At 38.1% G+C, this 14,695-nt stretch overlaps 1 protein-coding gene across 1 annotated transcript in view; it reads right to left on the reverse strand.

Moving 5' to 3' along the window:
• Nucleotides 1-7,809: 7,809 nt before the first annotated feature.
• The window catches only part of LOC104270182 (receptor-type tyrosine-protein phosphatase kappa-like), a gene marked incomplete at its 3' end in the record, with an annotated part of 29,743 nt that continues 22,857 nt past the window's right edge, over nucleotides 7,810-14,695 (reverse strand). Inside the window, exons 6-7 of the mRNA XM_009864457.1 lie at nucleotides 10,720-10,993; nucleotides 7,810-7,846 (exon numbers count right to left, since the gene is read on the reverse strand). Coding sequence (XP_009862759.1) covers nucleotides 7,810-7,846; nucleotides 10,720-10,993 — 311 coding nt within the window. The remainder of the gene's footprint in view (nucleotides 7,847-10,719; nucleotides 10,994-14,695) is intronic.

The following is a 14,695-nucleotide window of genomic DNA, read 5'->3' on the forward strand; positions in this document are numbered from 1 at the left end:
GCATCATTCTTTCCTGAGATAAAGTCCAGCTTGTTCTTCCTGTCCAGGGGAGCATCTTTTTTATTGCTTAAAAATATTTTTTCTATTATTCAAAAATACTTTGTTGTTAAGTAGCTCTTGATACAAAGATAGATAATTGCAAAGATTATCACCTCTGTGCTAAGGTGTTGTGCATTGATGTAACATTTTACATTTGTTTTTTGTAGTTGGACTGAAGCAGCTTTGACTTTGAGATTCAATTTCTTCAACCAGTTTTAAACACCACCTTGAAACCTTTCAGCTGCACCTAAAGATGGTGAAGACTACCTCCCCTTGCCCTTCACCGCTAGTGCAGCACGTACTATCATTTCTACCCTGTTTTCAGAACTGCTTGTGCAGTTGTTCTAACCTAGGAAACATTTAAAATAATTTTCACTATGTTAAGTTTGTTTAGTTTGGCACATCTGAGTGAGATCAGTCGTTTAACAGAGATAGCAATGAGCTGCCGACAGGCACTTTTTGCACCAGCTCTGTGACCACCAGCCATACGTGCTTTCTAAGAATTTGATTTTCTATCTGTGTTGGCTTATGTCATCTACCGACATCAACTCATTAACGATCATATCATCAATCTGCCACAGAAATTATTTTTACTTCCCCAGTGCTAAGCTGTGGTGTAGGAAGGAGCTGCTACTATTTCAACACTGAATGCATCCACAATGTCTTCTGTAAAGACAGCACATCAGAACTAGGGGACAGTGATGACCAGCTAGGGCTCGGAGCATCTCATCATCACAGCAGCGCCATTTGAATTTCTGTTACCACTTCCAAAACAATATGGGACTTTCCAATAAATGTGGGTATACTAAAATCTCCCAATCTAACGCACCATTTCATGGAACCAGTTTCAAGCACATCTGATTTTTGACCTTGTCAGTTCGAACTAGTTTCTGTTGTGGCACTTACAATGGTGATAAGGTACCTGTATGTAGGCCTATCTCTAGCATCAGTAATTGATTGCTCTATTGGGTAGAGAATTCAACTTATATGCCAGTGATGGGTACAGTAAAACCTACTTTGGGCTGTCAGTGTTGACATGCTCGCTAATGTGGAGAAAGTATCATTCTGGCTGAAGACTACTAATTGGATGTAAACACAATAATTCCAAGACACTCCTTTCCTCCTCTGAAAAGGTGAAACAGCGCTCAGAGGGGCCATTCTAAATCTCTGCTGCGGCACAGACAAGCCAAACTCCTGTCGCTCCTGGGCCAAACGTACACGTGAAATTCCTGTGACATATTTCTGAGAGGCAGCAAAGTCTGTCTCTTCTACCTCACACACTCGTCAACCCCAGGCACTGCAAGGAGCCATTTCGCCCAATGGTACAGTTAATTACAATATAAAATGAAAGTGGACACAGGCTGTCTGTGCGAAAAGGGGCTAATGAGCCCAGACCTGTCAGGTGATGGCAGAGTTTACCTTCCCTAAACACATGAAGTGACATAGAGTGACATAAAGAAGGTAAAGACCTAAGAAGAGGCAAGCAAGAAATGATGAAAGAACAGAAAAATAAGAGTGCTAAAAGAAACAACCAAACCCTCTGCACTATTAGCAAAGAGTAGTTTTAAATGGTCATTTTAACTGCATACCTATTATAGATGGAATCAAGGATTTTCTATTGCAATTAGAAGTCTAATGGGTTTCTCCCTTTATGTCTTGATATTCTATAACAATGGGTGCAAAAATATTCAATGTCCACAATCTGATTAATGAAATACTATTCATAATAGCTGAAGAGACCTAAGAAAACAGGCACCTGCTAAAAGAGCATATATGCTAAGATGTTGATTCTTCACTTGGAGCAGGGAATGTATCAAGATCCATTCTCTAATATTTAAATATAAACTTGAATCCTCTACCTGAATTCTTATATCTGAGGAAACCTTTAAGGTGCCTAAGATTTCAGTCTGCTTAGGGCACCTGCACAAATTAATTTGTTAAGTATCTAGGCCAAAACGAAATACCAAAACATTTCAAAATCAATGAAAGCTAATATTTATTATATCTTTGGAGTAAAAATTGCTTCATTCTAATAGTTGATTTTATAAAAGTACTGAAATGTATAACTAATGTTTCCTCTTAAAAAAATTAATGATTTAAAAGGAAGTTAGCTTTCAAAACCAAACTAAATTTAATAAAAGTTTTTGCATGCAATACTTATTCACTAAGCAATATATTTAAAAATAAAGTTTGCTAGTAAAGCTATTAAATTTATTAATTGCATTTACCAGACTTACTCATCCATGAAACTTTTCTGATCAAAAGCAGTCAAGTATTATTTCAAAACACAGTGATAAATTCTTGGAAAAGGTTCCAGAAACTAGAAAATACTTCTTATCATAATTATTCTCAAATACGGTTAAAATAAATGATTCAGATGCAGCAATGTCATAAGGATAAAAAACCTTAAAGTCATTTACAGTTTTTTGCTTTTATCCTCAGAAAGAATCCTTATTTCTTAGAAATGTTCTCTTTGGTGCCTTATAAAAAAACCCCAGGAAATATTATCTGAAAATTGTTGTCTCAATCAGGTAGCTTCACCTAATAAATGCTGTTGTTACATTAAAGTCCTTTTACTCAAATTAAATTTTGGTAATTGAACTCTATGATTTTGTTACTGTCTGCACATATATGAAAATACCCATATTATAGGTTTTGTGTCTGGAAATCTGGAGATGTGTCTTAGTTTACTGCTTCTTTTATAACCATCATCAAGTATTCCATCAAAGGATCATTGAATTTCTTATTTACAACTAAAGGCATCACTTATCAGAACTGGCAGATGTGGTTGCTTGGTGAGCTACTGCAATGTCACATATGAAAGAGGAAAATATGCCATGCTAGTATTCAGTTTCCGTCTTTGGAAAGCTCAGCAAGATAGTTAAAATTTCCTCTTTGTGAGATAAAAGACATTATGCAAAGACCACTGAAGTTTAAACATATTAATAGCTTTTTTCCTATGAATGAGTGAAAAGAAAAATGTGACTTAGACAACATCTGCATTCTTCTCTAAATTTATATTGCCACTTAGGTCTCTAGTGCTTATTATCATGGTGCAGCTGAAAGTCATTGTGGGAGCATTGATCCAAACATAAAAACAACAGTTAGAGAAGCTTTGCTCCATATACATTTAGCATCTGACATCTTTCCTCATTTGCGCATTAATCAGTAACAGACATATTTGAGCATCCTGCTACAGGAGGTGATGTGACTTTCACAAATTTCCCTAAGAGCAGAAACATCATCAGGAACAATTTCAAGGAAATAATTATGGTCTAGACAGATTTATGACTTCTAAAGACCTAATCCAAAGCACATTAATGTCAGTGGAAGGACTCCCATTGACATCAAAGGCCTTTGGATCAATCCCCAACTGCTGTGGGAATGAATTCAGAGCAATAATGATGGTCGACTAAATGCACACTTGCAGCTGAAATGTTACCACCCAGACCTTTTTATTCCTCAAATCAGATTAAAAAGTCATTTTCTGCTATTTCACAATTACTTCCAGATGCGCATCATCTCAAATGGAATTTTCATCCATCTGTATGAACGAAACGTGAATAGAGATAGAGAACTTCTGCACTGCCTGGACTAATAATACAAATGAAAACCACAAGGGAAAATAATTTTGGAGGTGAAAAAGTTCATGTTTTAAATGCAGAGTTGGGAACCTTGGACTTCATTTATTCTTTTCAGCTACTCTGGGATAGAACTGCCAGGCCCATCATTTCTTTATTTATTGCCACGGTAGATTTCTTCTAATTAAATTTTCAATATTTTTCCCTAGTCCTCTAATCAAAACAAAGGAATACAGGAAAATTAGTGGTAGTCACAAACTTGGCAGCCTAAAGACGGTCAGAAATGTCAACTTCATATACTCTTCACTTATAAACAGCTCTGCTGTCCCTTCTGTCCTCTTAAATGTCTATTTACATGCTAAATAATTTGAAGCATCACTCTTCTCCGACCATGGTAATCTGGTTTCATCCCCTTAGAAGTCGATAATATTTTAGACTGTAAAATGAAATGTTAAGTGAAAAACTCAACTCCAAGATGTGATTGATCGGTCATCAGTTTTTACTCTGAAGTGCATGTTATGGGAATCACGAGCCTTTTATTCACCCCTCTAGCAATACTTTGGTTGGGCAAGTTCAGTTAGGATGTACTCATTGCGCTATAAGCATGTTATGGATTGGTTGAACTCTGCCTTACCAAATGAGTTTTAGGAAGTTTGAGAACTTTTTTTATGAAATTATACGCAAAAATGCAAGCGTTGTTTTTTTTTTTTAAAAAAAATGTGTTTCCTAGCATAATTCCATCTTTCTGTTCTTAATGAATATCAGAAATAATATCTCAGTCTCTGTTCCTTTCTCTGCACTTCAGAAAACAAGGTTGTTTTTCTCCTTCTTCAGTTCTATGTGTGAGAAACCAGAAAAATAAAAAGGCAGAGAACAATTAACTGGTGGGTTTTTTTTTTTTGTTTCTCTATTTTTATTTTTTTTTAAGGAATTGATGCTGATCACTTGTTGTTAAGAGGATCCAAATGGGAAGAGAATTCAGGCTGACAGAGGAAGGCAGTACTGGCTACAAGTATCCAAGGAATTAAAATGGCCACAGCATATACATTTTCCAGCTAGAGATGTAATGGAAATTGTGCTTTAGGTATGTCCTACCCCCCACCTGCGTTACAGGGAGTTACTTTTAACCTGGTTTCCTCAAGGATCAGAGATTATATGAACAGACTGTACACACGTGTGCAAATTTCATACTCTTTTGCCACATCTAATAACTTAGGACTCTCTTGGCCAGTTCAGTCCAATCTGCAGAAGGGCAAAAGTCACAAAGTCATTGAATGCTTACAAGCTTTGTGGAAATAGGTGTCCAGATAAAAGGGGAATCCTACTATTACGCTAAATCAGGGGCATCAAAGAATCACTCTGGCATTCATCCTCCAGCTGCAAGTACACAGGAACTGCTCAGGAGACTACTTCTTAATCTGGTGCTGCTCCAGTATTTTCTTCCATTGAAAATTAACTCGGTGTATTTTAATACACCAGATACTAACTAGTAAGTCTCTCAGTTTGCTCTATAAACATTTTTTCATGAAGCACCAAAGAGCGGCAACATAATTAGCCATGATTTGACATCACCCTTCAGGTGAGTTCACACTTCAGAATATGTTGTTATCAGAAGCACACAAGAACATTTCACCTGAAATATATGGACTGAAAAGGTGTAAGTGCTTCAATTTAAATTTGCTGACTTTCATTCGTTTGACACCAATAAACAAACTATTCCATCAATTCTCAAAGGTAGAAGGCAACCCATGGAAATGATACTTGAAAAACTCCTTATGCATCAAAATACATGTAAATTATGTTAATAGGCAACTTCCCAGGCAAACAAAAAATTAGTCAGGGAAATAATACATCTAAGAAAGTTAAATTATCATGATTGTAATTTCAAAGATGTGAACTTCTTCAGCACCCAACCATGATATTACTACCATATTTTTTTTACCTTTACATCTTATTGGTGTGAATCTAAACAGTAGGTAACACCAGACTCTTAAATGACATAAAAATGAGAAAGTACCCGTGTTGGTAATGCTAGACTTCACTACCAGTGAAATTTTGCCTTGCCTTTACACCCACCTTTAATGTTGTTGTTTCCTGCCACCCCATTCCACCTCAACTTTTCATGATTTTTAATGCCTTTTCAACACGTTCAACACAAAATTTAGTTTGGCTAGCTGTAGACTGCTTTGAGCCACAGGACATAACACAGACCTATACATTACTTTTTTTTAACTGAATGCATAGTTTAGACAATTTGCTGGATTTTAAAAGGGTACGTTAGATTTACTGGGATGCATTAGGTGAGGTGAGTAAACTTAAAAACCACAAAAAAAATCAACATAACCAGATGAACGTATACATAAACTAATATATTAAGTATATTTTTCTTCAAGTACAACAAATCATGGAATTATTTTTACAATGAAAATATGGGGAAAAAATCACTATCAGCTTTTTAAAAATTATTTAGAATACTGGTGTAACTCGCTTGAGAGTTATGAATGTATGTGACTCTGAAGCACTGATATCCTACTAAATGCATTCCTTCAGAGCAAGTGAGAGCATTTGCTTCTAATGTTGCTTCCTCCAACTTTTCACATCTATTAATTCTAATAAAATCAGAAAAAACATGTTTGCTGTGTTTTTCTTTTTTTTTATTCCACACTCAAGGGGTATACTACTGGCATATCAGGCAATGCAGCTACTTCAGGAAAACTTGTCTTTAGCCAGAGTGGCAAAGGCAGGATTTATGGCACGATGGTAAGAAACCTGCTACTCCATTCCCTGTTCCTTCAGATTACACCCATCTGGGTGAATGTGCCTGTAACAGCAGAGGAAGGAATGAAAGCAACCACCAGCACGACTATTAGTCCCTTGAACATCTCCTTGAGATTCGTGGACGGCGTATGGTTAAGTAGAAAATAATTTCCACAGCATTCAGGTGAATTCCTTCCTCAATTTGTTATTACTATTCATAAAATTTACAATGAGAGAGACCACTGCTTTCCCTTTCCTGAGTCTTGCAATATTTTAGGTTATTTCTGAGCCTTTCAAGACTTTCCCTTGACTCAAATCCTAGCAATACATGCTTGTGGTACATATATGTTTGTTTATGCGGATATAGTTTAATTCAAACATCTAATCTTGCCAGGTAAACAGAAGAAAGATAATGCTGATGTGCTTTTCACAGTTTTACTTTCCTGTTTTTATTAGCTTATTTAACTTGATGAAAATATTAACATGTCTTGAGAAGTACAAGCATTTGGTTGCTACCACCTCATTAGGAGCACCAGCTTTCAACTGGAACAACTTTTAAATTGAAAGAAGCAATTGAAAAAAATGGTTCTGATGTGCCACCACAGTATTTTAAATGCCTGCTTGCACATGTCTAAAGTTGTTTTTATGCTGAGTATCAATATGCAATTAGAAAGGGACAATACAAGTAGTGCTGGGTCTCTGCAGAGTACTCTTTCAGCATTTGTAAGCTCCTTTCTTGTGTATGCTGCCAGAGTCTATCACAAAATTCTCATGTTGACACAATGAAGCAAGCAAAATGAATGGCTATAAATACAGTCAAAGCAAGAGATAACAATAAGCAGAACAACTAAGTTCTCATTTGAAGATGAAACAGCATTTCTGAGTGAGCAGTATGTGATTAACCCACTGTATGTGGGGTCAATGTGATTTATTCTCACAGCTACGCAGCCACTCTTAGCCGTGGGCTTCACTTGCTATCAAAGACATAAGCCTTCCTCAAATCAACCCTCCCTTGTGTCTAGCTAACACTCAGAGCTCTTACTTAGGAAAATTAACTATCATGTCCTTCATTAAAATTATTTCCACCCCTGCTTGGAAACAATTGTTAGTATAACAGACAGTTTAAACACGCGTGCTTTCTAGTCTCCATCTATCTGCTGCCTGCAATGCTCCAGTAGCCTAAAAGCAGACTTGAAAACCACAGACAAGGGGGAAAAAAAAAAGAAGTGCTTATTTTGCCTAACTTCTGCATATTGCTAGGACAGTACTCTCTTGGCCCAACATCAAAGAATAAAAAGCAGTAGCCCATTAGATTTTAAGACAATCAAGTGGGTTGAAATAGAGGGATAGCACTGGCTTTGGTTCAAACATTTAATAGAAATGGCACAATTCATTTAAAAAGCTATTTTGCATGGAGGGACAAATCTCTTACCTTTTGTAGCTATTCGAACACACTGAGTTTTAGTTTCCTGTTGAGGAAGGAAAAGTAAAAAGAACAGTCAGATCAGGTTACTTTTTCTTGTCCTCCTTGCTCCATTACTTCATGCTAGATCTGCTAATCAGCTGGGGCAACCCAGCAAGGCGGCTCTGGGCTCAGCAACCAAAGGAGGCTGGGTGATTTTGCCTTTCCAAAAGCTAGACAAAACCCAAACCAATTGTCTGTATTACCAGGGTAACAACAGGGAAAAAAAGGTGCAAGACAGCCCCAAATGTAGCAAAATTTCAGATTATTCAAATCCTATGACAATCATGCACCTTTCTCTCTGTATTCCTATGGCAGTGGAAGAAAATTTATGTGGGTATTGACCTCCAACAGCACTGTGCAGTGAAGAAGATATATTTGCTCAGCACTGTCTCCAAACTTAGGTCTTGCTTTATGTGACAGTCCTGAACAGCATCACCTGAAACACATCAGCAATGTCCTCCCTCATGATTCTGAGCATGGAATGACCACAGAAGCAGGACAGGTATCTCTTCACATATAACACAGTTAATCTACAACCTACATAATCTGCCCAGGAAAGAGAGTGATTTGACAGTGATGTGCTTCAGAAGTTGCACAGGCAAAGACAATTTATATGTATTTTACTTTCCGCGCCCCCCAAAAAACCCCCCCCTCAGAAATTTGGTCAGCAATCGAAACAACCAAACAGAGAAATGACTTGGTTATGCACAGTTTGGACAACTTGAACAGATGAGGGTCAGCCATAAATGAGTTTTCTGACCTTGTTGTAATGTGAGCAGTCATTTTAAAAGCAAACATACTGAAATAGCATAAGGTTGCGTGAGAGGATGCAGCTGCTGCTGTATTAGATCCCTCTAAACAATATTAGCATGTAATTAGAAAATATAATAATGACAGTTTCATTCTATAAAATATGATCCCTCTAGTCCTGCATCTCCCAGCACTCCATCCCTGAATACATTCCCCTGGGATGTCTCCCCTCCTGAAGATTCCCAGCAACAGGTAAAATACATCGATGCTGTTTTATAAACACAGCTTGTAAAGAATGACCAAAGCAGCAAGTTGAGGCTTCCCATAAGTGTTCCATAAAGATGATTTTTCAACCTAAATGAAAGCCTCACAAGGTTTACTGATATAATCTTACCTAATTAGCATTCTCCCCAGCTACAGGGTAAACTTGTTCACTTTTGTTCAAAATGTCTGCGAGGATCACAGAGTAACTCTCATCCCAACCCCATCATGTATTTCAAAGCATACTTTGGTTCCCCTTGACCTTGATTCAGCGATCCCACTAGTTTGTAGTAAAGCACCTGTTTAAATATTCTGCAGCTCAGATGTTATCTTACAACCATTAGATCTCTGTCCCAGCTGAATGCAGTGCAATCCCCCTCAAACCTCCCTCCAAATCCCTCTAGGAACAGAAATCTGATCCAAAGTTTTAAATCATACCAGAAAAAAAAAATTTAGGATTAAAACGCTCTCACAAACTGAAATCAAGTTGAAGTAAAAAATACTGTGTTCTTTCCTCATCTTCTGCTTATCTGTCAAAATGTAAACCCCAAAATATAAATTTATTTCTGTATTTAATATTTTTATTTTACTTTTCCCTCCCATTTATTTATTGGGGAACGAAATAAATTTCCTTACAATTCAGCCTGCTGCAAGCCAACGAAAGCAAATGGAATTATTTGTAGCAGATGAGGGAAATATGGATGAATGTCTAGCAGTGACCTTTTTTTTTCTTTGTTGACTTCACACGTCTACAGACAAGAAGTAAATGGAGGGAATGGTCTCTTCCATCAGAAGAAGCATCCCGATCTCAAGCAGCTCCAGTAGTTTCATTAGCTTTTGCTTTGACCTTATTCTGACTTGATGCATATACAATTTTCATAACCATTGGTAGAAGGCAAGATTTTCTTCAAAATGCTCCAAGACAAGGCGGCCTGTTAGCTGGGATTTCTTTAGTCACCACAGAGAACGTAAAGAAGGGTAAACACAGCTTCTGCTCCTTTCTGATGCCTCAGAGGCTATCAACCTAGCTGTCCTGGACACTTAGTATGGAGACTTCTATAGAGATATTACTGCAATTTCCTTCAGTATTCTGAACTATAAATCAAAATTTTTCTAAGTATCCGAAGCTTTGGTATCTATCACATTTTCCCTTCTTGCTGATCATTTCCCCCTCCCTCACTTTTCATTTATGAGAGTAAAAAGCATTCAAAAGCAACAGCATGAGGCTTGCAGAGTCACAGTTGCTCTTCCCACCTGGAACCTCTCTCCCTGGCACTTTTCCTCCTTCCACATAGACCCAGCAGCAGTACTGAGCAACAGAATTAAAAATGAACCACCAAGGAGGTAATGAAGGTGAGTGACAGACACACTTGTAGTACTGCACAGCAGTGGAGCAAGCCCGAAGTACACCTTTTCAGAAAGGCTCTTGTAAACATGCTGTGGGCCTGGGGTTACTTTTGCTTTTTATTTAATGTTCAGTGTGAGAGTCTCAAAAAATTTGTAATGTTTTATTAGCTGGCTGAGCAGGCCACGTTCTGTTTATTCTGCAGTAATTTAATCTTCTGAAATGTGCAAGTGCTCAGAACTGAAGAAAGGACTGTGGATGTTATTTACTGAAGAGGCAGAGTCACAACACTGACATTACATTGCTCAGATGATTACTACGAGATGTATTAAGTTCTCGACAAGAAGCAGTTACCATGATACAAGGGCGGTGTGAAATGCGAATGGCATGCTGTCACAGCACCGAAGGGACTACAGCCATGCCACGGCCAACGCCTAACTACATCCAAGTCTGGCAGGCCTAATCATCACCACGGGCATGTCTTTGACTTCTTCCAGCAGAAAGGTGCGGTTGGCACTTACCTTCTCAACGCTGCTCATGGCCTGGAAATAGATGTTGTAGCCTTTCCGAGGAGCCAGAGGTGGGTTCCAGAAACCCTGGTAAGTCCTGTTGTCGCCCACAGTAAAGGGAGCTGGTTCCGGCAGGTTTCCTGGGGGCAGCTCAGCAGCAAAGTAATATGGTGACCCTCCGCTAAGAGCGGTCTGATAGGTGACAGGGATTTGGTAGCACTCCATGGCACCCGTTTCTCGCTTTGTTCGGTGTGGGTGTAGCTCCTCAACAACAATCTGGTAGGCACTAGTAAGAGAAAGAAAAACCAGTATAATCTTAAGGTCACCTGTTAGGGTCAAATCTCTACCCTCATGAAAATATTAACCCAATCGCTTTGAGTAAATTTCAAAAGAAAAAAGAGATAAGGACAAGATAGCAGATGCATGGATGCAGAGAAGAAACAAAGGCTTGAAAAAGAGCAAAGGTATCTAATTCAACCATCGGAAAGAAGCAGCATCCATTTTTTTTTTTCCAGGTAAAACAATAATACAAATCTATACACAACTTTCTAACAATGATTTTTTTTTTGTTTTTTAGGCTTTTTTCTTTTGAAGAAACACAGGAACGAATCTCACTTGAAACTACAACAGTTAAACTCTTGGCTAATCTGTCACATCTGAAGTTAGCATTTTTCTCTGAACAATATTAAAGAAAGCTGAGCTTCAAGGCCCAACATAATGACCGCCTCCAGGCTGTGCCTGAAGCACCAATTTGCAGTTGTCATATCATTAGAGACAGAATACGCTGACAGGCTTCTCCACCTCTTGACCTTCCTGTGGCTTCTATCTTGGCTTAGAGCTATGCAGATCTAAAGTACAAATGACATGCTGCAATACAAGCACAGATGGACAGAAATCTGTCCATTCCACCAAAATAGACTGCCTCATTCCTCTACAGTCGTCAACGATAAAACATTACATGTTGCTGAAGCAGATGGCATTAGGCCTATTAAAACGCTATCTCAACCTTTCCAATACCTCTCTTGAAATGGTCCATGGCTTGGTCACTTTTCAAAATCACCTGCTCAGAATAGAATAGGTAATTATAATTCTTCTTTCTCCTTTAGGGGAACTATGGAACTGCAGGATGTTACCAACCCATTATCAGCTTCCTATGCTCTCCAGAAATACGGAACTTACATCCTGAGAGCAGGAGGCAATTATTCAGTATATAAGAAAAAAATAAAAAAGAGGCTTTTGGGTTTTAAGAACAACATTTATTCATATGGACATATACACACATGTGTACACATGCACACAATTTCTCATTTATGTGCAAATATATTTGAGGTTTTTATGAAAGATTACTAAGAAAATACACCTAATCATGTAGACAAGACTTGATGCTATTCAATGAAACTGGTAGAATTGCCTGTCTTGGTTTTGTTTTAAGGCTTTCTGAACAGAAAAAAGTAAAACTGAACAGAGTCCTTGAAGCATCACTGCATTGCTGCAGGGACTCCAAAAGGCAAAGGCAAAGACAATCCTCCATCTTTCAGAACTTATGGGGCAGCATTAAATTATTTTGTTAATTTTCACTGCCTAGAAAACTCAGTAACTGTAGTGGCAAGAGATGAAGTATGATACTGGGGAATGGGAAGAAACGAGAAAAGAAAAAATAAGAAATTTCTCTCACATCTTTCTTGAGCTGAAAGAAAAGGTTTGTATCCTATTTTTCCAGCATCTAAAAAAATTAAGGACGAAAGCCTCTTCCATTTCAAAGCATCCAAGAGGAATAAAGTCATCTCATTTTTTGAATTTCCAGATCAAAAGAAGAATGTAAACAAGAAAATGATGGGATCAAACAACAAAATCCAGGGATCTGTTTCTCACAAACTGCTTGTGAACTGAGCTTGGTTACAAATTACCTTTAGTGGTAAATTCTGTGTGTTAACCATGTCCAGTTACTGCAGCCTGCATCAACAAATCACTTCCACAAGGCCACTGCACTTCGAGAATCTTTCTTTACTCTCCAAAATTAGCATACTAGCAAAAAAAAACCTCTAAAGGCATCAATACTTTACAAACTTGATGTAAAATATTAAAAATAATTTTTGTTTATAATGTCCCAAGGGCAGAAATGACCAGCAGCATTCCCTTCCTCCCTGGCCTGGCCCGGGTCCCAGGCAGGGTTAAACCTGCCACTTCCAAACCCGGAGAGCCTTGGCAACACAGACAGCTCGTCCCTGCTCCCTCCATTCTGCAGCCTCCTCTCATGGAGCTGCCAAAGGACCGGGATTGATGAAAATTCTCCTCTCCCAGGTGTCATGAGAGCAGAAAACTTGTCATCTGCGACACCCTGCCAGCTTTGGTGGATAAAGCCGGCGTGTAGAGCAGAAGGATAGTGGCGAACTTCCCATGGAACAGCCCAATTCCTCACACAGCTAAGAGGCTGAGATCTACTGCAGCTGCCAAATTACCTCCCCACCCACCTTTTATTTTCCTTTTCCCTCCCTCATTTTATATAACATTAGAAAATCACAGAATCACAGAATGTCAGGGGTTGGAAGGAATCTCAAAAGATCATCTAGTCCAGCCTCCCTGCCAGAGCAGGATCACCTACAGTAGGTCACACAGGAACGCATCCAAGAGGGTTTTGAAAGTCTCCAGAGAAGGAGACTCCACAACCTCCCTGGGCAGCCTGTGCCAGTGCTCTGTCACCCTAACAGGGAAAAAGTTTTTTCTAATATTTCTGTGGAACCTCCTATGTTCCAGCTTGTATTCATTGCCCCTTGTCCTGTCATTGGACATCACTGAGAAGAGCCTAGCTCTGTCCTCCTGACATATTTATAAACATTTATGAGGTCACTCCTCAGCCTCCTCTTCTCCATGCTAAAGAGACCCAGCTCCTTCAGCCTTTCCTCATAAGGGAGATGTTCTACTCCTTTCATTATCTTTGTGGCTCTAAAATATATATATTATTTTAGGTACACCTACTTTTTAAGGGTCAGGTCTCTTTGGAGACCAAAACAAACCCACAATCAAAGATGAAGGGCACGAGAGTTAAATAAGCACTAGGAAAGTCTCTTTTAATAGCATTCTTTAAAAGCTCACAGGAATTTCTGAATGAGGTATTAAAGGTGTGGCTAAATTTTAAACATGAGATCACAATAAAATGTTAAAGTTCTTAGAATTTTTCAAATAAGGTAATTTACATAAAAACTGCTTCCAAAAAGAATGCCCCTACACCTGAAAAGCTACTAAATGTGGAAAATAAGAAATAAATATACATGTTGTAGCCATCTGCATTTACACAATTATTTTTAGTTATAGTACTCTTTTAAAGAAAGAATAGTAAATTACAGAAAGTTTGTAAGTCTCCAACAAGGCTTTTCTTCTTTTTTTTAAATTTTTTTTTTATGTCCACCAAGTATTTTTTTTTTTAAATAAAAGATGTGCTTATCCTATCTGGAAAGGGATCTGGCAGTAGTTTTCATGCAACATTATAAGCTAACAAGACAGAGGAATACAGTCATTTACTTCCGAGCCCTTTGTGATACCATTCATTTAAACCTATTTACTAAACACTATAGTTGCTCCAAAGCAACTCCCTGTACACATAACAGTGTTCAGTTACTCCAGGTACACATAACAGTGTTCAGAAAGGACACCTTGCTGTAAGATGTGAAGAAAGAATCCCAAGTTAAATTTGCAGCTTGAAAAGTGGGGTGTTCACTGGCTGTAAACATGGACTGGTATCAGACTCGAAGTAAAAGTTAAAAAGCCATGTCCTCTGCTTATCCTTGCATTTTTATGTATTGTTAATCCTAGCCTCAATTATCTTATGTTTTCTACACATTTTTTTTTGTGTAATAGAGGAAATCTAATTATTGAGAGGGCTTTTTTGTGACTGGAGCTGAGGGAATTCCAGTAATAGATGTCAGTCAACAGTCATCCCATGTAGCAAAGAGGTATAAAGAAGGGAAATAAAGAGAGTGGAAAACCTACA

Source organism: Apaloderma vittatum, unplaced genomic scaffold (assembly GCF_000703405.1).
Source record: "Apaloderma vittatum isolate BGI_N311 unplaced genomic scaffold, ASM70340v1 scaffold8922, whole genome shotgun sequence".
Lineage (NCBI taxonomy): Eukaryota > Metazoa > Chordata > Aves > Trogoniformes > Trogonidae > Apaloderma > Apaloderma vittatum.